The sequence below is a fragment of the Equus quagga genome, chromosome 2 (genome assembly GCF_021613505.1).
Source record: "Equus quagga isolate Etosha38 chromosome 2, UCLA_HA_Equagga_1.0, whole genome shotgun sequence".
In the NCBI taxonomy this organism is placed as follows: domain Eukaryota; kingdom Metazoa; phylum Chordata; class Mammalia; order Perissodactyla; family Equidae; genus Equus; species Equus quagga.
Window position 1 is genome coordinate 174,451,168 of NC_060268.1, and position 24,434 is coordinate 174,475,601.

At 51.0% G+C, this 24,434-nt stretch overlaps 2 protein-coding genes across 5 annotated transcripts in view; both read left to right on the forward strand.

The window, feature by feature from the left end:
• Positions 1-4,017, forward strand: part of TACC2 (transforming acidic coiled-coil containing protein 2) — a 208,950-nt gene extending 204,933 nt beyond the window's left edge. For all 3 annotated transcript variants that reach the window (XM_046653949.1, XM_046653948.1, XM_046653947.1), the window contains one exon: positions 3,470-4,017. In XM_046653949.1, coding sequence (XP_046509905.1) covers positions 3,470-3,535 — 66 coding nt within the window. In that variant the 3' untranslated portion in view covers positions 3,536-4,017. The remainder of the gene's footprint in view (positions 1-3,469) is intronic.
• An 8,348-nt stretch (positions 4,018-12,365) lies between these two features.
• The window catches only part of BTBD16 (BTB domain containing 16), a 45,759-nt gene continuing 33,690 nt past the window's right edge, over positions 12,366-24,434 (forward strand). The window contains exons 1-5 of one of the 2 annotated variants that reach the window (XM_046654638.1): positions 12,366-12,559; positions 13,227-13,292; positions 14,901-15,052; positions 18,998-19,071; positions 20,913-21,056. In XM_046654638.1, the coding sequence (XP_046510594.1) occupies positions 13,275-13,292; positions 14,901-15,052; positions 18,998-19,071; positions 20,913-21,056 (388 nt within the window). In that variant the 5' untranslated portion in view covers positions 12,366-12,559; positions 13,227-13,274. The remainder of the gene's footprint in view (positions 12,560-13,226; positions 13,293-14,900; positions 15,053-18,997; positions 19,072-20,912; positions 21,057-24,434) is intronic. The other variant, XM_046654639.1, reaches the window with a different exon arrangement.

A 24,434-nucleotide genomic window follows, 5' to 3' on the forward strand; every position in this document is an offset into this window, starting at 1 on the left:
TCCTGAATGGCTGCCTGCTTGGCTGTTTATTGCTGTTTTTCATTCCTTTTCAACTTTCATTCATTCGTCAAATATTTACCAAGCACCTACAACGCGCAGGCATGGTTCTTTAGTCCCTGCACCATGCTTGCCGGTGAGTGGATGGGGTCCCCACCAGACCCCTGGCAGAGACAACCGGCTGATGCAGAAAAGGGGCCATGTCAAGGTCAGAAGGGCCCCCAGATGTCCTCTTATTTCCATGGCTGGGGGATCCTCCTGAGGTCCCTCAGCTTTTCCCCAGCTTTCCTGATTTCCAATCTAGTGCTCAGTCCACTGTACACACTGTCTCCTTGGGTGTGAGAGGACATGAGAGGCCACTTCTGCCGGGAGCGCCATATGAGTCTGAGTCTGGATGGGTGTAAGCCAGGCAGGCCCCTCCCTGGCTATGTCTCTAGAATGGGAGTTTGCAGACATGCACCCCTGTTCTGGGTGACTTACTGAGCCTTCGGATTCCCCTGGCTGGTCATCAGAGAGCCCAGTGACCTTGGGTAGCATCGCTTCTCATGCATTTGGGCCTTGATGAGCAGTCATGGAGAGTCCTTCATAGGCAGGTGGCATCAGGGGTCCCGCATATCTCCCAAATGGCCTCTGCTAACCCAGAAGCACCCAGCCAGCCTCAGAGTGGCCCCTTTCCTGTGCCTGCACCTGGCCAGGTTCCAGCGGGGCTGGCTGTGGTCCCGAGGGTTCTGGGCCGAGCAGAACACAGGTGCTGCCTCGCACTTCACCTACCTGACATCAGGGAAAGAGCCCTGGGACGCGGGAGACTCAGGTCCTTGCCCCACCCTGCCAGCCTCTCACTTCACCTTGGTTTCTAGGTTTGTAACTTTGGAGGATTAAACCAGAAGATCTAGAAGGTTCCTTCTAGTCCTGAGAATTATACGGCTCTATTAGTCGAATGAATTTCCCTGTATCCAAGTCTAACCACAGCTCAGGCTCTGCCTGGCCGTGTGTCCCACGGCCCGTTCCTGGTTATCCAGAATTCAGACAACTAGAAAACGCACGTTGCCAGATCATGATTTTCCTCTTAGGATGAAAAAGACAAATTACTACCAGACAGTTTAATATCAGAGTTGTATTTTTAAAAAAGAAAGAGCCTGGACTATGCCAAATATGTTCAGCCTCTATTTTCCAGGCTCTGATCATTATTCTTTGCACTAACCACAGAGACAAGCAATACAGTCAGAACTGTCAAACGCAGGCGTTTCCTCAATCCATATTTATTGAGCATCACTCCAGTTTTACTGCTGAATCGGTGTTTATTTTTGTTTTCTGAATGTCAATAATCCACATATAGCATACTCGGTGACTTTTGAAAAATGGAATATTCCTTTACGTTAAAGCCCACATTCCACAGTGGTTTTGGGTTTGGCCGTTGTGCATCAGCGTTTCTAGATGGGAAAGGTAGCAGTGCTGGTGTTGGAGATCGTTCCCTCCTGCTTCCGTCGGGATGTGACAGTGTTGAAGTCCCATCACGGCATTAGCTAAAACCATAGAGGTAAAACCGGAATCAGCATGGGTGTTTTCCAGGCACCTGGCCCATGCAGATTATCACACTTGCAAAATGAAGGTGATGCTAAATTTTCTGGCAAACTCAAAGTCCAGGAAGAAAGCAAGTGGGATTGCACAGTTTGGGACAACAGAGAAGATACAAACATAGCTGCAAACGTAATTTTATCTTAAACGCAAGCTCAGGAGGAATGAGTTAATCACATGGGTTCTTCACTAAAGGACTTTACGTGATACAGAGGGGCCAGTCTCTCTTCTAAAGAGATTCCTTTTGCCCAGTCGAGACTTTGTAAAGTGAGCTGGGACTTTTGTCCCCGGGAGCTGAGCCCTGTGATGGGGCGGTTTGCTCGGCAGTGGGCCGACGGTGCCAGGATAGAGCTTGGAGAACCTCCAGGCCTTGGTAGCTGCCAGCTCTGCTAGTGCCTCCCAACCATCGGTTCCTGGACATTATGTTTAATAAGTAAGATAGCAGAGCCGTATAGGAGGCAGGCCAGCCTGAATTTGTGTTCCGGGCTTGCCATGACTGACCTGCTGTGTGACCTTAAATTAAGCACAACGCTTAACCTCTCTGAGCCTAAGTTTCCTCACTGAAAAGTGGAGTTAATAATAGCTTCCCTTCGGGGACTGTCCTGAGAACTGAGGGACTTGCTGCCTGAGTGTATTTAGCGTGGTGACTGGCACATGGTAAGCACTCCAGTAAGGTGAAAAATCACCCCTAGCAGCCCCAGCACTGGCAATAATAGTAATTTCAGGACTGGCGGTTAGTGCCGCGTCTCGTGCAGAGCCCCATCTTCCAACAGGAATTTCAGGGCCCCTCTGAACTGAGCCTCTCAGAGCTGCGCACTCCAGAAGGGAGGTGGCCAAGGAGATGCTCCCAGCAGGGGCTGGTGGCGGGCTGCAGTGGGCACTGAACTTCTCCACTGAGGAGGCCGCATCTCCCCAGGCCCTGGCACCGTGAGGAGCACCAGGAGCCCAACCCGGAAGCATAGGACACGTAGCTCCGTGCCGGGATGTGTCTCGGGGAGTTCTGAGCTTTCCCAGTATGGGTCTCAGTACCGCTCAGGGGACAAGCTTGTGGTTAAGACTCGCCTTCCCTGGGGACCTCCAGGAAACGCTGGCTGCAAAATGTTCCCGTGGTGCTGGAAGGATCCAGCCCCCTTGTGGGGGGCCGTTCGAGATTGCCTGTTGAGCCAGATCAGTGTGAGGCTCCGCCTCCAGTGCATCCGAGAGCAGAGCTGCACCTGCCAAGACAAGGAGTCGTCCCGCTGGATCTCCGCTCTTAGAGGATGGACAGTTGTTGTTGTCGGATCATCGGTGCGAGACGATCGCGTTGCTTCCCCTTGACGGGCCCTGAGAGGATGAGCAAGGCCAGGCCTGAGGACCCCCTGAAGCCATCTTGCACCTGCCCCCGCCTCTCTCCATGATCCCTTGTATCCACGGCACTGCCTCATTGGGCATCCTCTGAATAAAGCCAGTGATCCCCATTCATTGGAGCATTGCTCCAAAAAGCCACTGAAGAGCTCACCCCAGACCATCCTTTTGTGTCCATGTCCTTCAGAGGCAAATAGCAGGAAGAGAACCAATGCTAGTTAAGCCTTTACTGTGTGCTGGCCACTGTGCTGGGGAACTTTACACTTCTTACCTTATTTAATTCTCAGACAGATGTTATCATCAACATTTTAGAGATAAGGAAATCAAGGCTCAGAGAGGTCGTGTAACTTGCCCAAGGTCACACAGCTAGAGCTGGGATGTGTACTTAGATTGTTTGGCTCCAAGTCACTTCTCTCACTGCTTCAGATAATTTCAGGGGGACTGAGAGGCCTGGAGAACCTCGTGCCCCTAAAAAGCCCAATGACCATTCTTATTGACTTGATTTCAAACCACCAAGAGATTTCAGTAACCTCTTTGTTGTCTTCACTTTCAGAATAAAGAGATAGAAGAACTCACCAAGATTTGTGATGAACTGATTGCCAAAATGGGGAAAAGCTAACTTTGAACCAAACGTCTGGCCTTGACCGTTGCGTGCAATATGACCGTCAGCACACTGCTGTCCCCCGGTTACGCGGACAGGTTCTGTTTTCACTTTCCGTATGCACTACTGTATTTCCTTTCTAAATAAAGTTGATCTGATTGTATGCAGTACTAAGGAGACTATCAGAATTTCTTGCTATTGGTTTGCATTTTCCTAGTATAATTCATAGCAAGTTGACCTCAGAGTTCCTGTATCAGGGAGATTGTCTGATTCTCTAACAAAAGACACATTGCTGACCTTGGCCTTGCCCTTGTCCCCGAGTTCCCAGGGTGAGCAGCTTTTGGATTTCATATGAACATGTACAGCTTGCACAGGGACTCTCGCCTTAAGGAGTGTAAACTTGATCTGCATTTACTGATTTGTTAAAAAAAAAAAAAAAAGAAAATGCATGTTTCAAATAAGATTCTCTATTGTAAATAAATTTTTTTCTTTGGATCTTGGCAATAAGTGTGGCTACAGTTTATTTTCTGGGAAGGGTTGGGTGGTTTCTCGCCTTTGTTAAATCCTATCAGATCTGGCCTTTCTCTCTCCTCTGTCTGGGTCCATTTCTTTGTCCGCAGATGTAACTCACATTTCCTTCGTTGATGTGGCTGTGTTGGTAAGGTGAAGCTAATGAGAAATATTGACTTCCTGCTTACTTGATTAAGTGAGTGTATTGAATTAGTTTAGTTGTTTTTACAATGTCTCTTTGACTTTAGGGGCAAAATCCATTTCCTATGATTGGCTCGAGGAAGCAGCAGGCTGTCACTCCTCCGTGCGTTCCGCTAGTGTGTTCAGATCAACCCTGAGACGCTGCCCCTTCCCCTCTGAAGGCTTCGTAAAGGGCAGGCAGTTACCTGTGGGAGACAGGTGATTAATTAAAGATGTGCCTGCTGTTAGATTCGTAATTGCCCCTGACTCTCTCCGGGACCCCAGGTTGAGGGGTGTGTTTATAGCGGGAGTGAGGCGGTGGGACGGTGTCTCGTTTCCCATCACCGCCGTAACAAATCAGCACAAACTTGGCAGCGTAACACAGCAGAAAGTTGCTCTCTCACGGTGCTGGAGGCCAGAAGTCCCGAAGCCAAGCGTGGACAGGGTCGTTCCCTCTGGGGGCTCTCAGGGAGTCTGTCCCGTGCCTGTCTCCGGCTTCTGGCTGTGGCCAGCACTCCTTGGTGTTGCTTGGCTTGTAGCTGCGTCACTCCAGCCTCTGCCTCTGTCTGCACATGGCCTTCTCCTCTCTGTGTCTCATCTCCCTCTTCTTTTTCTTATAAGGAGACCACCCATTGGATTTAGGGCCCACCCTAAATCCTGGATGATTTCATCTCAAGATTCTCAATTAAATCTGCAAAGACCCTATTTCCAAATAAGGTCACATTGACAAGCGGCAGTGGTCAGGATATGGATGTATCTTTGGGGCCCAGATACGTGTGTGCCAGTGGGATGTGTGGTGTGGGATATAAGCTTGGAAAGCAGTCTGGAGCCCCCGAAGGCCCTCGGCTCGAACACCCCTCTTCCTGCCTAGGCACAGTGGCTGTAGGCTGCTCCCCTTACGTGGGGCCTCCCCAGTCCCTAACAGAGTGGGCTAGGCAGCCTCAGCCTTGGAGGGATGGGAGGGGTGTGGGAGGGTCTCTTTTGTGATTTAGAAGTGGGTGAAGTTATGCTGTCAGGCGGCACAGGGAGAGAAAGACGCAGCTGCCTCTAGTCCCACTGTCACCCTCACCTGGCAGGGATGCTAAGCCAGGGCAGGGGTCTGCCTCCTCCCACTGCCCAGCAACCTCTGCTTGGCTCAGCCTCCCAATTACACCTCCTCATGGCTCAGCCACAGCCCCCTCACCCAGATGCTCACTCCTCCAGGCCAGACCCCCTCCTCCACCCTCACCCCAGGTTCTCACCTCCACTGTGTTCTCAGAACAGCCCAGCCCCTATCTCTTGAATACTTTTATTTTTCCCATTAACTCAATCAAAACATCCGTCACTAAAAATCTAGAAATGCAGGTAAGAAAAAAACCCTCGTATGCAAACCAAGAAATGATAACTGTTGGGACCAGCCCCATGGCGTGGTGGTTAAGTTCGGCACACTCCGCTTCAGTGACCCGGGTTCATGGATTCGGATCCTGGATGCAGACCTGCCCCACTCCTCAGCCACACTGTGGCGGTGACCCACATATAAATATGTTAGCTCAGGGCTAATCTTCCTCAGGAAAAAAAGAAGAAATGCTAACTGTTAACATTTTCATGTTTATTTTGCTGTGCTTTTTCCTCGGTGTGTGAAATGTTCGTTGATCTTTTTATAAAAGTGAGATTATTTGGAGTTAGGTGGTGCCACCCTGGCACAGCCATCTGCAGGGCCCTGCACACCATTTTGTAAAGTTTTTTTCCACCTAATACTGTAATGTGGCTGTCATGTTATGGTAAACTTTTGCATCAATAAATTGATCTCTTTGTCATCATTTCGAGTGACTGTGTGTGTTCCGTGTACCAAAATGTATTTAGCCAACTGCCCATGATGGACATTTATATCAGGTCCCAACGTTTTGCTGTCACTATACATGCATGCTGTATGTTTCCTTATGCACATACGTTTGTGAACATGAGTTCTTCCTTAGGCTGAATTCCTAAAGTGGCCAGTACTCCAGCCAGAGGCCACCAGGAGCACACCTGTGACTGAACAGGTTGTTGCTCGGTGCAGTGCGGGGGAACACCCTCCAGGGGGAGCCGTGGGGCATCTCAGTAAGCGGGTCTCAGCTTGTGGCAGAGAGCTTGGACTTGGGTCAGGTGGTTCTGGGGAGACTCGGGGAGGCAGAGCTTTGCTCCACTGGATGCTGTCAGGCCAGAGATGCTTCTCAGGGTGGGTATCTCAATACGTCTTATCTAGAAGAAGACTAGACTAAGGAAAAGCTATAATTAGTACATAAGCAACAGTCACTCATGTACCCATTAGCCAGGATAGAGGGATGTTTGGTCCTTTCTGTGGTTTAGATAATGTTCACGTCCTGTCTGTGTTCCGACATGATTACGGAGTGGTCTTATTTTTTTCTTGATCCATCACAGTGTGGTCGGTTGGACGCTGCCGTTCTGTGAAATTGTCTGTGTTCTATACGAGAACAGCAAGACCTGGCGGTGAGTGCCAGCCAGCTCCCTGAGGACACGGGCTGCTTTTCTCCTTCTTGAAGGTTATACACATTTTTAAAGTTTGGGTTGGGAAGCCCATTGCCAAATAGCCTTCCACTAAGGTCGTACTAAGATATAACCCCACCACCACTACACAGACACAAGCCCGACACACACAGCCTCAGTATACGCTCTGGGGCACAGGATCTGGCAGTTGGCTGCTCTTACTGTTGGCCTGCCAGCCCGGCCTAGCTGGGGAAGCACGGGCCCCAAGCTTGGCCTCAGGCCCACCTACCCCTTGCCTCCCTCACTCTACCTACCCACAGGCCGCTGTGCGGAGTGCCGGCCTCCGGGACACTATGGGTTAATAGCAGCTGCTTTTTCTCCTACACTCACTTTATGTAACGCCACATACGCTTGCAAATGTTCAGCCCGTGATGGCTGCTGAGGACTATTTAAGTTATTTTGCTCTGCTGAGTGCGTGGAAAGAGAAGCCAGCAACTGATGCGCCAGCCGGCATTACAACCTTTGAGATTCTCAGCCTCTCTTAGAACTTCGGTTTGTCGAGTCAGTTGAAATCTTGAGCTTCTAACATCATTTTTGGTTTTCTTTTTCAGACTCAGCATTTCCTTGGTGCTCTCAAGTTGAAGGTGGCTTTGCTGAGAGAGTAAGACTGCCTTGTGAGGACAGAGAGTGGGTAGGGCGGGGAAGGAGATAGAAAAGAGGGAGGTGGTCACTGACGACCTGGGGAGGGGGCCCCTGGGGAGTTTCTTTTTCTTTCCAGTTTGGGGCTCAGCTCCTTAGGTGTGAGATCTGAGCTGCTGAGGCCACAGTAGGGAGCGTCCCTCGAGGACGCCTCCCCAGTCCAGGCCCCTGACTCCAGGAGAGAGAAGCCATCGGTGCTCCGCGTGGGGCAGGTAGAGGAGGTGACCGGGCCAGAGTGAGGCTGCCCGGCTTGGCCCTGGTAGGATGCCGAAGTTTCTTAGCAAAGCCTCTCTACTTTCCAGGACATTCCATTACACTTGAAAAATTGACCAGAGCGGGGTGGGTGTTCTGATGGGGGCAGGGGGAGGGTGGAGGTGTGTGCACACGTGGGGCATGTTGGCAAGAGGAAGGTAATTATTTACATGTGAGCACCCGCAAGGGCTCCCTGGGGGTTAGCTCATTTTAGCCTTGAAACAACCTGGTTAGTAGAAACTATTTTTATTTCCATTTAACAAAAAGGAAACGGAGGCTCAGAGAGGTTAAAATTCTGGGGAGTTGACTGAGCCACTCAGTCAGGAAATGGACAGCCGGGATTCGATCCCAGGTCTTGGTGCCCTGAAGGCCAGGTCCTCCACATTCCCCAGGCTGAGAGGTTCCTTTATAAGGAGGTCTGAGCAGAAAGTGGTGGGGGGAGAAGGCATAGGGCAGGGATGTGCCCTAGTGCCTGTGGGGTCCTTACATCTGTTCTTAGTCTGACTGGTGGCCCTGCCTTGAGTCTGAGCTGGCTGCCCTGTTGTTTTTATGGACTGTAAACAACCTGCTTGGGGCCGGCCCGGTGGCGCAGTGCTTAAGTTCACACATTCTGCTTCGGTGGCCCAGGGTTCACTGGTTTGGATCCTGGGTGCAGACATGGCACTGCTTATCAAGCCATGCTGTGGTAGGCATCCCACATATAAAGTGGAGGAAGATGGGCACGGATGTTAGCTCAGGGCCAGTCTTCCTCAGCAAAAAGAGGAGGATTGGTGACAGATATTAGCTCAGGGCTCATCTTCCTAAACTAAACTAAACAAAACAAAACAAAAAAACCCCTGCTCCTTGTTCAGTGGAGGGGCCGGCAGTGGGCTGGCCCAGGGTGTGCTTTGTTAGGCTGATGTGAGCAAGTGGCTTTGCTCTTCCTGGTCTTTGCATGTTTCCCTCACAGTCAGTGGACCCAGGACACCTCCCCAGGCTGGTGCACGTGGCCGGCCGGACTCCTGAGTTCCCTGGGCTGGCACAGACATGGCAGAATCTGGAGAATTCACAAGTCTGTCTTTTGGATTTATTAGGAGCTGGGAAATGCAATTTGGAGATCAAAAGGGTAGGACTAGACAGGACCCGGACTCCTCGGCCCCTCCAAGCCCTGGGAGATCTACGCGCTCCACTCCTCGAGTCCCGCCCTGGGGTGCGATGAGCCTGCGCGGTCGGTTCTTCAGTAGGTCCTGACCTCTCCACTCCAGCCCAGCACATGCTGTTCCCTCCAGCTGGGACACTCACCCCGCCCCATCATCTTATCTCTCAGCTAATTGCTACTCCCTTAGGACTCATCCTTGATGTCACTTCTTCCAAGGACCCCCCCAGGCCTGGGTTAGTGTTTCAAAATGTAGGTTTCATTAACATTCAGGTCTGGTGAAGCAACAGATCAGGAGACAACTGCCACTGAAAAGATATTTTGTTACAGTTCCCCAAGAGGAGGGGACACGCCACACCACAGAGGGCCACATGAGGAAGCACCAGCATCGGGAAGGAGGCAGAGGGAGCCTTTATTGTGGTTTCTGCAGGAAAGAACAGGTGAGGCAGGGTGAGCAGGCTTAGGACTGGCTAGTCAGAATCATCTCAGCAGGCTCGGGGGCAGAGGGGCTCTGTAGGTGTCTGCTGCCTGGCCCTGGGGTGACTAGGGTAGGGAACAGTGGCCCTGAGTGTGAGAGCACGGTAAAGGAGGTGGTTGGGAGGTAGGCTATGGATCAGTTGGTTTGCATCTGGAAGGTTCACATATAGACGAGTCCTTTACTGTCTCTAGGAATTGGCGAGCCCGAGAAGGGACAGTCCCCTTGCGTCAGCAAGGTCCCAAGACGTCAAAGCGTCAGAATAAAAACGCAAGCTTAATGCAGTCGGTTGCCCCTCCTACGAGTTCCTGCTGCTCGCTGAGCTTGACCCTTGGCTTGTCCATCACCCTGGACACCGTGTGCCTCAGAAGGGCAGACTTTAAACCTCCACGAGCAAGGTGCCCGGCATAAAAGATGATTTGTGAGGGCAGCTCACAAATGACTTTTTAAAAATAGTTATGTAGATAATGTATATTAGAAGCAAACCAGCATGCCAAATATGTTATTTCATCAATAAATTTACTTTAAAAACATTGTAAATAACAAAAAATTGTAAGTAAAAAGCTATGCCCATTTTTATAGAAAAATATTAAATAAATAGCATTCCAGGCGCTGTGAGGATATGAAACTGCAGAGGTGGCACCCATCCTTCGCCTTGCCCCCGTTTCATCCCCAACACCTTGCACAAACTTGACCCTCAAGCATTGCTTAACTGAGGGAGGGAAGCAGGCCCGGCCCAGCTGTCATCACCGCCTCCCAGCCCTGGCCGGGCTAACCCGGAAGTCTTGGAATAATGGAATCAGCAGTGGGTGGAGCCCAGGAGTTGATTTGTCTGAGATTCGTTTTGCCGAGGAGAAAACTGACCGAAGCGCAGAGTCAGAGGGAGGACTTTCCCGAGGTCACACAGCAAGTTAGTGGCCAGTGCTCCTTGCTAATCACTGAGACCCTACCCTGTGCCATGTAGGACCCAGCTCGAGGGCAGCCCCCACCTTTGCCTCTCCTCGGTGGAAGCCCCTGCCTGTCTCCTGGCTCATGCTCTGCCTCAGTGCCCGCCCTCTCCCCCCGCCCAGCAGTGGCCTGGACCGGGGTGCACAGCAGCCTCCTACACCCTGGGAGCCAGCTGATCCTGATTTGAGTACCCACAATTGCCTCCCACTGCACACATACCGTGTCCTGGGCCCTGATTCTTCTAGAACCGTGGTCTTTAGAGCCAGCACTCAGCCTCTGAGGCCTAGACACTCCACACTGCCAGGCCCCAGGGGCTCTGGGTCTACACTTCCCACCAAGGGAGGGTAAGGGTGTGCCAAGATCTCACAGCTGGTCGGTGCCAGAACCAGAGTCGAAACTGAGTGTTCTTTCAGTGTATCCCACCGCCTCCCCATATGGTGACTGGTTGGAGTCACTGAAATGGGCAATCTGGGAAGGTAGTGACCTCCTCATCCCTGGAGTGTTCGAGAAGACGGGCATCCCACCGAAATCCCCCTGTAACTGTCGGATATGGGATTTGGTACAGGATGGTTCTGGCTAAGAGCTGTGCTCAATGAGGTTTGGTGTCTGAGCCATCAAAGGCCTTTGCTCTTAGGATTTCTGACTTGTCTGGGCCCTGGGGCAGGGTCACAGCACATCCCAGCACACTGGGCACCACCAGGAAGGGACCTTGAAGGAAACATGCAGGGAGCCATTTCCATTTATTTGCATTTGTTGTCTCTGACTTTGGCTAATAGCTCGGTTCCCAAGAGCTCTGGGGGGATGTATGTGCAAGGGGCTTTGCAGGTGGGCTGAAGGCCCTGGATCCCTGAGCTCAGACCCTATAGGGAGTGATGGACCCAGTCCAGGCCAAGGGTCCTGCTTAGGGACGGCAGGGAGTGCAGCACTTTGGGACGCTTCGCTAGAGTGGCCACTAGATGGCGCCCAAGGGCCTGCTCTCAGCTGTGCCCCAGAATTGGTACCTGAGGGCATCCTGGGCTGGCCAGAAGGGACAAGTGATCCAAGTCAATAGATTTCAAACTCTTTAACTGGAATCTTACGTGGGGCGCTACATTCCAGGGACAGGTAGCTGGGAAAAGGGAGAGAGCAGCAAAGAGAGCAAATCTATCCATTTGTGCACAGACATCCGCTGAGGTGGACCGTGACCCACACAGAGGCAGACACACACACACACATGCATAAACGTACGTGCACACACACACAGAGTGCCCATCCGTGTGCAAAGGCAGGGCAGTGGGTAGGGACTGGTACATTCAATTATCAAGTCAAGAGACGCTTGTTGAACGCTTCCTTGGGGCAGAGTTTGGTTGGTGGGCTCTGTGGGGACGTAGGGATGGGTAAGCCAACACAGGACACTCCACGCTAACCAACTACTCTGCAAAGCAGACTGTGGGTGTCCGGAGAGGGAGAATTGCAGATCTGAGGGTGAGGAGGGAGGGACATTCAGGGGTGCCCCCATTTATGGGGTGTTTTATAGTTTCTAGAATACCACTGCAAGTAGGCAGAGCAGCTCCCTTCCTGTTTTACTTTATAAGTTACACGACTCAGGAGAGGCTGCACGTGGAGGCTCTCAGGGAAGCCTGCCCTCAGGACTCACGAGCTGCGCTGACTCCAGGCTCCTGACTGGAGCTGGGGTTTCTATGAGCCCCGGGGTGGAGGCCCAGGACTTCCATGGATCAAGTTTCCCCGGCCCGTCAGATGTGGCCCCCACCTCCCCCTTCCTAATTCAGGGCCTGGACGTGACAGACCGAGTCGCTGAGGACACTGTAAGATTCCGCCCTGCGCCCCCCAGAATAAAGATGCTTGGCCTTGTCCCCAGCTTTTTGTCAGTTCTTAGTTCCCAGAGAGAGCAGATTAAAAATTATCTACCCACAAAATAAATCATCAGACACAGCTTTTAATAAAGTAAAACCCTCTGGTTTTTACTTAAATATTTTTGCCAAAACATTTCTGGACACTAAAGCTAGAAATTAGAGGACCCCAGAATGCCAAAGCTGGGAGGGATCTGAGGGCCTTCTGGTCGGATCTGATTTACAGATGAGGCCTGAGGACTAGGGGGGTTGGTTCTCCCTGAGGCCCTTTTAGAGAATCTTCCGGGTTTCCCCAGATGCTTTAAGGACACATGGCACTAAGTGGAAACAGGCATGACACCATTCCGCTCAGGAGGGAGCCGAGGAGGAAGTGCACCCGGGCTGAGCATTGCTCCCGCAGCCCCTCAGCGACAGCCTCCCACACGGCCCCCAGGCCCCCAGCTGCGCTGCAACTGGGCCTGGGACAGGAAGTGCTCGGAACCTCCCTGATGTTGCCATGGTGCCCACGACGACCCAGGACACCAAAGGTGAGCTCCCCTGCCAAGGCACCTTGGCCCGTAAGAAGAAAAGGGTGAGCCCCAAATGTCCCGAGCTCTCTCAGGATTCAGCCTCAGAAGACGAACAGCCCCAGGGATCCTGTAATTCAGAGACTGAAGTGATGCGAGTACCTCCATTCAAGAAGCATCCCCTGTAAATGCACCTGTGCTGAGGAGGGGGCTTCAGAGCAGTAAGTGCGGCCGGTCCTTTTTATCCGGTTGAGAGTCAAGGAGGGCATCCCTGGTGGCCGGCCCTGCTTGGACTGGGTAGAGAGGGGCTTTGGGGGTTCCAGGCTGGGAGGCGGGAGGGGTCTGGAGCTGAGGGGCCATCGTAAGTAGCACATCATATGGTCAGCCTACTTCAAACCCTGCCCCCGTTCCCATCCTTTGGTAAAGGGTGAAGAATCGTGGGTTACCACCTATTTTGTCTCATCTGAGCCACTTTTCAAGCACAAAGCAGAGAATTTTCTGTCCACTAATGTGCTTTAAAAAAAAATGAGGTATTCTCTTGATTTGGTAAATATTCCCCACTCGAGGCTTACTCATTCTTACTTTTATCCAAAATATAGATTCTTTAGGTCAATCTCCTCCAAAATATTTTGAAGAGACCTTTTGGAAATGTGTTGAAAATTTAATCTTTACCTCTTTTGTCTTCCAGGTGCTTCTCCCCCCACCGCCCCCTCCCGTGTAATCGCCACTGTCATTCATGAAAATGTTGAACCCGGTGAGTAGGTCGGCTTTACGAGAGGGCAGGCGGTGGTGGAGCAGAGCTCCTGGTTATGGTGGTATCACCAGGTTTCCACAGGCGGTGGGTCTTGCACCACCCAGGACTCCAGCTTTATTACTGACTCTGCTGGGAAGAGCATGTTCGGGGTCCTGCCGACGGAGCTCACCATCGCTCAGGTCTCACACTGCAGCAGGCCAGCTTCTAGAGTCAGATTCCACAGTTTTCAATCACCCACCATATTCCAGGCACTATACTAAAACATAGTTCCCAAACTTTATTTTATTTTATCATTTTAACATCACTACCATCACCATCATCATCCTCATCCTCATCCTCATTGTCATCATTCCCATTTTACATATGAGAACCAAGAAGCCTAACAGGTTAAATGACTGGCCCAAGGTCGCACAACTAGTTTGTGGCAATAACAGGATTTGAACTCAGATCCTTCATTCCGTGGCCCCAGTTTCCCCACCACCCCGCTGGTGCTTGGCGTGGCTTAGGCTCAATGGCACCCATTCCTATGGGTCCCTCATTACGCACTTTTCCTGGCCAGATTTCCTTGAACCGTCGCATTTCAGGTTTATATCCGTGCTGGGTATTCTCCTGCTTCCTTAAGGAAATTGCTGATGCCCTGGGGCCTCAAGAAAAAGTCTAAAGTTCCTGCCCAATGACCCAGCTGGGCCTCTCCTCAAAGAATTGAAAACAGGTGTTCAAACAGACACTCATGCGTGAATGATTGTAGCAGCTTTATCCACAATAGCCAAAAGGTGGAAACAACCCAAGTGTCCCTCAGCTGATGAACAGATAAACAAAATGTAGGGTCTCCATACGATGGGCTATTATTCAGCCATGAAAAGGAATGAAATTCTGATACATGCCTCATAAAACATCATACTGAGTGAAAGACCCCAGACATAAAAGCCTACATATTGTATGGTTCCATTTATACAAAATATCCAGAATAGGCAAATCTGTAGAGGCAGAAAGCAAATTAACGGTTGCCAGGAGCTGGGGGAGGAGGAAATTGGGAGTGATGGCTTCATGGGGGCAAGGTTTGCTTTTGGGATAATGAAAATGTTTTGGACTCGAAAGTGATGCTGGTTGTACAACATTGTAAATGTACTAAATTGCACACTATGAAATGGCCAATTTTATGTCTTTTGTATTTCACCACAGAAAAACACCAAAAAACAAAAAAGAACAGTCCCTGGCTGAGGTCTCCTCAGTTTGGTATCTCTCTGAATCACCTGTTAGGATAAGCTCTTAAAGAACCATTTCTTGAAGAACCGTTTCCCTGCCGTGGGTTCTTCAGAGCCACCTACAAAGAAACCATCCTTCTCCCTGGCCTTTTGCCTCTGGCACCTGCTGTCCTAGATCCGAAATTCCAAATTACTGTGTAGCTTGAAATCCTCAGTCTACTGAGTACAATATATTGGGAAGCCCCAGGAAGATGGCTCACGAGAATACTGGCCATGTTTGAAAATTAACCACCATTTTAAAATATGCCTTGATTTTCTTTCTGCTGTACAATTTGGGAAGCCTGGCATTTATGTGAGGTTAAAAAAAACCCCCACTACTTCCTCTCTTTCTTTATTTCCCCAGCAGCACAAACCTCGGCTGGAGCGCAGGATCGCTGGTGCAACCAACCGGTGGCGTCTCCCCAGACAGCCTGTCTCCGGGGACCTGCTGGCACTCTCCCAGTTGTGCAAGGCTTTGAGCATAGACTTTGATGAGGCGCTGAAGAACCCACACAGGTAGGGAGAGCACAGGCCCATGGCCAGAAGGGCCCCTCAGGGTGAACCGCATTTCTGGGAAGTGCCCCGTGGCTGGGCCACTGTGGTTGGGCAGATGGGCTGTCACAAGGCGCGTTTGTGTGGAAGGCTGCCTTTGGGACCATCCCTTAGGGATGCACAGGGTCAGTGTGTCTACTTCCTCTAAGAATGTGGGCAGTGATAAACGTGCAGAGAGAGACTGACCATGTTTTTTGTAGATTCTCCTTTGCATTGGGAACGTTGGATGCTAACAGGATTCTCTTATAAGTTTATCAACTGATTTGTTGACGAACAAAACTTAGCTAGTCCTGGCTCAGAGTCTGAACCCCTCTCATGAATGCCCGTTTCCACCTGGTTGATTGGCTTCCTATTCATTAGAAGCTGGCTTCCCCCTCACTCCCAAAGTATTCTAGGCAGCTGGCTCAGAGCATCATTTCTTCTTATTGTGAGTCCTTTCTTGCCTCTCCTGGGGACACAGAGCTGGACCCTGTTGCAGAAGGAACACTTTACTGCCCTGGTGCCTTGGTCTCAGCGGATGCACTGCCCTCCCTGGGCTGGTAGCATCTGCCTTGTGAGCACACAGTCGAATCTTCCTGAGCACGGGCTGGACCCCTGGGCACACAAGAGCTCCTCGCTCCATGTTTGCTGAGCGAGTACCCTGATCTTTGCTTTCTAGAGCCCCCTGGCCAGCCCTGCTCCATTGCGCCCCCCACCCCACAGGTGCACATTTGAATAAATCAAAACTCATCTGGATTTGGTGTCTAAATTCTCTGATGACCACAGCTTAGAAAAATTGAGTGCTGTGAGTCGCTACTTTTGGCATTGGCTATTCATAGCCTTGAACGATCTTGAATTTATATTCTGTTTGGTTAGAGCCCTGGGGAAGCCTTAGAGTTGTTGCCAAAGCTCGTTGTGTTCCTTAGCACCAGGGCCAGGCTGGGCAGGAGGTGCTGGAGCGGGGCCTGGGAATGTAGGGAAACTGATGCTGAAAACTGCTGAGGGTGGCTGGGCAGCGGAAGTGGGGGTCTCCAGGAGTTGGTTTGTGGAATCGCTGAGCTCAGCTGGGGTTGGTAGCCTGAGGGTGGGGCACAGAAGCCAAAGGACAATGGCAGTTGGTGCCAAGCTTTAGGACTATTAAAAGGAGTCTATCAGACAGCCTTGGAATTCCTTCTCCATCTTCTAGCTCTGTGACCTTTAACCAGTCACTTAACTTCTCTGAGTCTCTGTTTCCTCATCTGTGAAATGGCAATAATAGTGCCTCCCTTGAAGAGTTATCTTGAGGGTTAAATCAGACAGTACATTGAAAATGCTTGGCGTTATTTCTAGCAAATAGTAGATGCTCAATACACGGAGCAATTATCTTTGCAGCCTGGGCAGCACTTTTAGTTATCGATCCTGGTGACCTCATTTTGGGAGGTGTCAGCCCTGTGCTCTGCCAGCCGCCAACCCCGTGTGTCACTCTGCCTCTTAGCACCTTCTGCAAATCAAAGCGCCTTGCCTCCAACACAACAGATCTCTCCCTGGTGATGCGGGAAGCTGTAGTCCAGAGGCAGGGTGGGGCAAGTAGGCACTCTGGCAGGCTGACCACTCGTGTATCTGGTAGTCAGCCAATCTATGCTCAGCTTGCCTGGGCGGTTCGGCTCTGCTCCATGAGCCTCTCACCCTCCTCCTGAGACAGTGGGCTAACCTGGACATGTTCTTGTCATGGTGATGGCAGAAGGCAAGAGGGCAAGCCAAGTTGCACAAGAGCTTTTCAAAACTTCAGCTACATCACATCCTCTAACATCCCATTAGCCAAACTCAAAGTCAAGGGCAGAAAATCAAATTAGAGTTTTGCAAATATGAAGCCAAAAGCCCTTTGGATGGCTTGCTGTAGAGAGTCTATATGTCCGTAAGAAATATATGGAATTTCCCCCTTTCCCCTCTTGTTTCTCCATCATAGGTCATGACCGGGGAGAGCGAGCCCCAGCCTAACAGCACATTCCCAACGTCCCCACATGCCACTTCATCACAGGCCATTTAGTCCCAAACAGTAAAGAGGACAACTCACAGATGTCATTTATTCCATTAACTTTTCCAATGGTCCTAAAATGAACCTGGCCTTGGAATCTGCAGAGCCTGCATGATGAATGGTATATCTTGGCAAGCAGCCATGACACCAGGAGAGAGCAGTGTGGTTACTTCTCTCGTCTGGCTTCTCCTGGCTCAGCCAATGGCAGGGATGTTTGTGAGGGTAGTTGAGCTCATGGGCATAGCTCCATGGTTTCCAAAGCCCATTGCTCCATTTTGAGACCATGGTCTGAACTCTTGACCTGGGCTAGCAATTCCCAGATGTATGACCCAAACCACCAGGGGAATTGAGGCTGGCTTGGGTCAGGTCCACTGCTCCTGTTGGATAAACAACTCAAACTCTCACTGCCTTCCTGAGGCTGAGTCACTTGTAGCCACCCTGTCCACCTGGAAAGGGCGGCATGTGGTTGATTTTATTCTGGACACAGGTACCCCCACCCAAGCCCTCCTCCGTGCACCCTGGCCCATGAGGACTCCTGGGATCATTGGAAAACAGAATGGCAAAGGTGACAGTGACTAGATGTGGTCATCAAGTATCCCTTGGCTGGTTGGCTTTCTTGGGATGACTGTCTTCAAGCTGTGAATATGTGACTCAAATTTTGTTTCATTTCCTTGCTCAGCAGGATCAAAGTAGTGTTTATGGGAAAGCATCTTACCTTTGTCATCATTCAATCATTGAACGGATATTTATCAAGCATGATGGCGATGCTGGGGTTACAGCAGTAAATACACACTGAATCTGTCTTTGTGGAACTCAGAGCCTAGTGCAGAGGATGCATGGGTAAAAGGCAACCACAAGACACTGTGGAAGGAGTTTTCATGGGGGTAATCCCAGGGCAGCAGTGGGGAGGGCTGCTGGTCCAGCCTGCCCAGAGAGCAATAGCTAAGCTTATCTGGAAGGATAAGCAGGAGCTCGTCAAGTGGAAAGGCGAGGAGAGCACTACTTGGCAGAGAGAGCCATGGGTCCAAGAGAATGGAAGCGAGAGATGGCGAGTTCAGGCTGTAGAGAAGGGCTGGAGTGGAGAGTGAAGAAGGATGAGAAGCAGGAGCTGGCTAGCCATGCTAAGGAGTTTGGGCTTTTCCCTCGGAGAACTGGGGAGACACTGAAGGATTCTCAGCAGGAGAGAGGCAAGACCAGATTTGCATTTCAGATGGTCCCTCAGGCTGCAGTGCAGGGTGTGCATCAAAGAAGAGCACACTGGAGTCTGGAGACTGGCAGTGACTCGGGGGGGATGATCGTAATTTGTATGGAGGTCATAGCAATGAGGGCAAGGAGAGATGGATGAATTCAAAAGATATTCTGTCAGATCTGGGCAAGTGATAAGATGTGACAACACTCAGTGTGCTGGCCTGGGCTACTGGACGCCGCCGGTGCCATTTCCCGGTGGAGTGGCAGGGTTGGGTTCAGGGTAGATTCTGAGTTTAGCTTTCAGACACAATAAGACCGGGGCATGCATGACCCCTAGACAGAGGTATTGATGAGTTCACTTCCCAGGAACGCCTAGAACCCTCTCTTCCTTTCTCACGCAGATATTTATTGAGCACCTGCTGTCTGCTAGACATTTAAACATTCGTCAAAAGAGGTGTGGTTCAGGCAGCCAGGTGTAGCCTCAACTCCCTCCTTGGTAAGGCCTGCCCACAAACCGAGAACAGGAATTCACGTTTCAAGCCCCCCATCCGAGCTTATGGTTTATCAAATTGGCAGACAAAGGTGACCTGTGGAAACTCTCATGGGGCGAAATACGCTAAGGTTGATTAGTGGATGCTTCAGGGAGGCTGTCCTGGAAGGACACAGGTTGCAGTTGGAGAAAAATGTCCTATTAACGCCTGGATTTTTTGTTTGTATTTTTCCTTGAGGTTATACGTTTCACAAATTCAGAAAATTTTCTCTGAGAACTTGAAGAACAAGGCCGTCCAAAATGGAGAGGCAGGTGAGTTATGTTACCAGTGGATTCAGGCAGAAGGTTTCTGACCTCAGGGGTGTCTTGGGGTCTCTATGGAAGGAAGCCAGACCAAAGGTCAGGTCTAACGTACGTTAGGTGCCCGTAAATATTTGTCAAATGCACGATGAATGAAACCAAGCTGGACAATCACATTTTCATATGCTAATGGCCATGATGAAGACAGATGTGCTGATGCAAATAAATAGGCTTTGGGTTGGACCACTAAGCAGAAGCCCCTTCGAGCACGGGGCAGCTGTTCTCCAACCCTTTGGGCTCTAAACAGTCATGAGTTGGATGTCACATTGACACTTGTCCAAGAGGACTTTTCTGAGGAAGGATCAAGAACCAGACTAGGTCTGTTCAGCTGGGAAAAGGCTCATGGAACCCCTCGAGGAGGCTGGACAGGCCAGCTCCTTAATGGGGCTTTTTCTGGATAAACCCCACCCCACGGTGTGGCTACCTGAGGTCAGAGCCAGCCTCCTTCCTAGGAGGGGCTAATTGATTTCTTCTCGCTGTCAACTCTGGTTGACTGGGGGCCCTGAGAAGGAATCTGAGGCCGTCTCCTGGCCCAGGAGAAAGAGTTTCGGGATTGGTTGGGATGTCTGCCATGCATTCGCCATCCTGGAAGAGGAAGTGGATGTGCAGTGAGGGGACACGCTTTATCCACATTCCTCTGCCTATAGTCACCCTAATCTGGTGAGATTCTTTCTAACCTGGCACAACCAGACCATCACCTGAGGCGATCCAAGATTTGAGATGAGAGCCCAGGTTCTAAACCCCAGCATCAAACAGTATCATGGAGTTAGTGAATAACAATAAGAATAACAGGAGAAGACGCAGGTACCCAAGGTCACGTGGTTAAAGTAACAGCAAGGTCAAGAAATAAGTAGAAGGGCTAGTGGCCCTCGAGGTCCTGTCTGATACTGAGATTTAGGGTTTGGGGGATCACCCATGCACCACCCCATTCCCCCAGCTCTGTGCTAACACAGGGTCCAGCCTGCAGAGCCCTCCCACCCACAGCCCCTCATGCCTCACCTGGCCTGGCATCCTCGGATCCTCCATCTGGCCTCGTATCAAAGTCTCTCCTCTCTCTTTGTAGTCACCTGTGCTGTCCACGGTGAGACTCCCCGCATACAGCCCTTTACAGTCTTCACACTGTATCTCAATTCCCACCTCCCAGCTGGGCTTTCTGATGATCCCCATTCCCTCGAGGAAAGATGCTCACGAGGACTCTGCTCCCTGGTGACAGCCCTTTTACTGTACTGCACTTTGCTGTTGCCTTTCAAGTGGCTAATAATTAGGCACTCATCGCCCAGGAGTTTTCAATAGGGAAGTGGATAGTGATTTTGCTACCCCGGGGACAGTTGGCAATGTCTGGAGACATTTTTGGTTGTCACAACTTATGGGGACGGGTGATACTGGAATGCTGCTAACATCCTACAATGCTCAGGATGGCCCCACAGCAGAGAATTATCTGGCCCAAAATATCAGCAGTGCAAAGGCTGAGAAACCCCATAATGGGGAAGGCAAGAGGAAGCCCCCAGGAGTGTCCCAGCCAGTGTCCCAGCCCCATGAAGGCTTTTCCAATTCCCCAAACTGGAAGGTAGCCGTGTGCCTCTGAAGTCCTGCAGCTGTTGGTCAACAGCTCCCTTGGATGTTCGTTGCCTTCTGTGTTACCTTGTGAGTCTGCCTGTGACATCCCCTGGGAGCCAGTAAGCCCCAAAGGTCCCCACTGTCATCCTCAATGGAGAACATGGGAGAAGGAGTTGCGGGGTCTCCGGGAAGGGCCGTTGTTGAGTTGTTTGCTCAGCATCTCTTTCTCTCCTCAGACGTGATTCTCGAATGCCTGGGCTTTAAATGGGAACTCCATCAGCCCCAGCTTTTTCAGTCCAAGACCCTGACCAAGCTTTACCTGGGGGCCCTGGCCCGGGCCACCACCAGCCCCATAAAGGAACTGGAGAAGCTTCTGCAAGGTACTTTCTCACCGGCACCAGTGCGGAGGCCCGAACACCCCCTTTTTTGAGAGACCCCGGCTGGGCATTTGGTTATCTGATTTAGGCGCTTTGGCAGTTAAGGGCAAGGCCCGTGGTGTGACCTCATCACGGGATCTCATCTCAGTCTCCTCCGGTATAAAATGGGGACAACAATTCTTACTGTGTTGCGTTGAAGACTAGAGGTGTAGGTGTGAAGTTCTAGAACAATGCCTGGCGTGTGTGAGCACACAGGAAGTGTCAGCCATTTTTCTCTTAACAACCCAATCTTGTCCAGCCGGCTGAGACAGAGACTCTCCCTACTTCTTGAGAAGAGGGAGTGGGTTGTGTTGAGTCTTCTGAGGGGCTCTCTGGCAGGAGGCATAGTTCTGATGTGTGTGGCTTGTTTACCCTAAGTGTGCTGGGTAGAGGTTTACACGTGTACATCGATTTTATTTTTCCTTCCCTTTCCTTAATTCCACCTCATTCCAAAAAGTATTTAAGTGACTTCTTTCTTCTTTTTCTCCTTTTTTAATCCTAATAATCCCCATCTTATCTGTCCCATAAGCTCTTCTCCGGCAGCCTTGCCAACTTCTTCTTTGGGTAACAGGTTGGCATCGCCTCAGAACAACGACTCATAAGCAGGTGTCATGGAAAATTTAAGGTTTCCCAAGCCAGCCAGCATGCCAGTCAGGATGGGATTACATTTCCAGGATGTGGCAGCAAAGCCTTGTTATTCCAGAACCAGACAGGCTGCCAGGGCCCCCAATCGCTGCCCCACCCTGAGCCTGGAGAGAGGCCCCGGCTGCCAGCCGGACTCTTCCTGGCCACAAAGCGTCTGACTCAGCCCTTCCCGGCTGAGCTGGGAGCCGAGCGCGGCTGCGGCATTCCCACAGCCGCAAAACAGCCTTCGTACTTGCTCACGATCCTCGCTCTTCCTAAGCGCTTGTCCAGGGTCATCGAGAGTGGCGCTGAGCTCTTCCTTCCATGTCACCTGTGCCCAGGGCAGAGCTCTCACTTGGCCTCCAATGAAAGGCCATGGAGGCCCAGACAGTGAGCACACTGAAAAGCAAGAGAATCTGGAACGGGAAAATGAAGTTATTGTTAACATTATGGTCTTTAACATGTCTAGAATGGTCTCGTTGAGAAGATCTGGCCCTGCTAACACAGCCGCTCTGACCCAAGCCCCCGCTAGAGGCTGGGCCTGACTAGGGAACATTGGGGTGGGTGTAGAGCTGAAACCCCAGCGCCCTGACTGCCTCACTTTCCAGGGTCTTCCCACAAGTGCCACCAACTGCACCAGGCTCTGGGACTTGTGTCTCCACGATTTTCAGTGGGTCCAGCCCTTCCTGTGCCTGTGAAAGCAGAATGCATCCCACCATGATGGATCGTATGTGCATCTCACAGTTACCGCTCTTGTGTTCTTGAGAACATCTGCCTTGCTGTCCTGGAGTTGGCAGCAGAGAACGTTTCTGACCAAGCCCTGACGTGGCGGGCTCTGTGGAGACGCAGCCCCCCGTTGACCACACAAAGCTGTCCCAGCTGCTCATTATCTTTCCACCAAGAGTGGAGGGTCAGCTGTACTTTAGCCGGGCATCTTTATTCTCTGGGATGAAATCCAGGAAGGAAACGGCACTGTTACTAAAAATGAACCACCTTGGTTTAAGAGCATCTCAGAGGCATGTGATCAAATTCTTACTTTCCTATAGGATTTTGAGGTTTTCCTTAAAAAGGAGGGAAGGTTGAACTTCTGTCTTCCGCTTACCCGCCCTAGCTAAGATTCCTTCCTTTCTTCAACAAATGTTGAGTGCTTAGCCTACGCCGGGCACTGTGCTGGGAACTTACTGTCGGGGTAGGGGACAGAGAAGCAAACCCCAAATGATGATAAAGCGTGATAAATAGCATGATACACACTGATACTGACGACCACCTCCTAGGTGTCTACCATGTGTCAGGCACCCACCAGCATCATCTTATTTACTCCTCCCAATGGGGGTGAATGATAGAATGGAGCATGCCAATGGGAGGCCGTGCAGAAATCCAGGAGAGGAAAATGATCCAGAGCCTGGAGCAAGGCCTGGCACTCAGTAGGTGCTCAATAAATATTTGCAGAATGAGAGCCTGAACAGAGCCGGTGCCGTGAGCCTGGTGAGGGGAGGGGAGGCTGCCTCGCTTGCCTGAGGAAAATGCATCTTTGTTCTCTCTTTTTCCTGCAGTCTTTGTAGTTGCAAACTGTGACAGTTTTTGGCTCCTGACTCATGTCGTTTTTCATTATCTGGAACCTTGAGCTCACTAGGCTTGGGATTCTGGCAATGGACTCCATTCATTCTGTCAATTCAGCTGATATTTACTGAGCACCAGTGTGTGCAAGACTGTGCGGGGTCCTGGGGATGGAGTGGCGAGTAAACCATCCCATGTGCGTGCCCGACAGATAGTAGACCCACAGATTCATGGTGTAGTAGCAGATGGTAGTAACAGCAGGTGGTTAGTCCAGGAGGAAAAATAAAGCCATTTGGTGGGGGAGAGGGGGAGGTGGTGCTACCTTATATATGGGGTCAGGCAGGCCCCTGATTGGGGAGGGAGGGAGCCCCGAGACTCACTTGGGAAACAAGCCTCAAGGAGGCAGGTTTGGGACACAGTGAACCAGAGACTGGTGGGAGCATCCTGGGGCCACTGGAGAGGCTTTGGCTTTGTGCCAAGGGTGTAGGACGCCACTGGAGACCTGAAAGCAGTGTGTGTTGTGATTAACATTTTAGAATAACTCCGAGTGGATGGGGGAGGCTGGCAGTGAATCAGGCTGCCCTTTCCCTTCCTCCTGGATGCCTTCAGTGGTGGGGGTCCCCTGGTTGGAGATCTGTGGGACAAAGTTTCAAGAGCCACTGGGTGGATGCCTCAGTCCCACATTCATCCTTCAGCAGGCGGTCCCTGTGCTCTTCTCTCCTGCCATGTCTGAGCTGGGTGCTCAGGGTCGGGGTGCAGAGATGACCCAGGCCCACCCCCTTTCCTCCAACTGCTCACAGCCTAATGGGGTGGGGGTGGGTGAGGAGGGAAAGAGAGAGCAAGGAGGGGCGTAGTCATAAATATTTGAAGTGCAGTGTGAGCATCAGTTTCCCAGTTTTGACTGTCACAGTGGCTGTGTTATATCATTGGGGGAGGCTGGCTGAGGGGCACACTGCAATTCTCTATACTATTTTTATAACTTCTTGTGAGTCTTCAGTTATTTCAAAATAAATAATCATTTCAAAAATGCATCCACTTCACAAAAAACAAACAAATTACAGTGTGGTACATGCCAAGGTCAAGGTTGTGCAAAGGGTGGGAAGCCTGACACTGTATCTTGCACAAGTCACTGTGGCTGTCATGTCCATATGTCCTTATCAC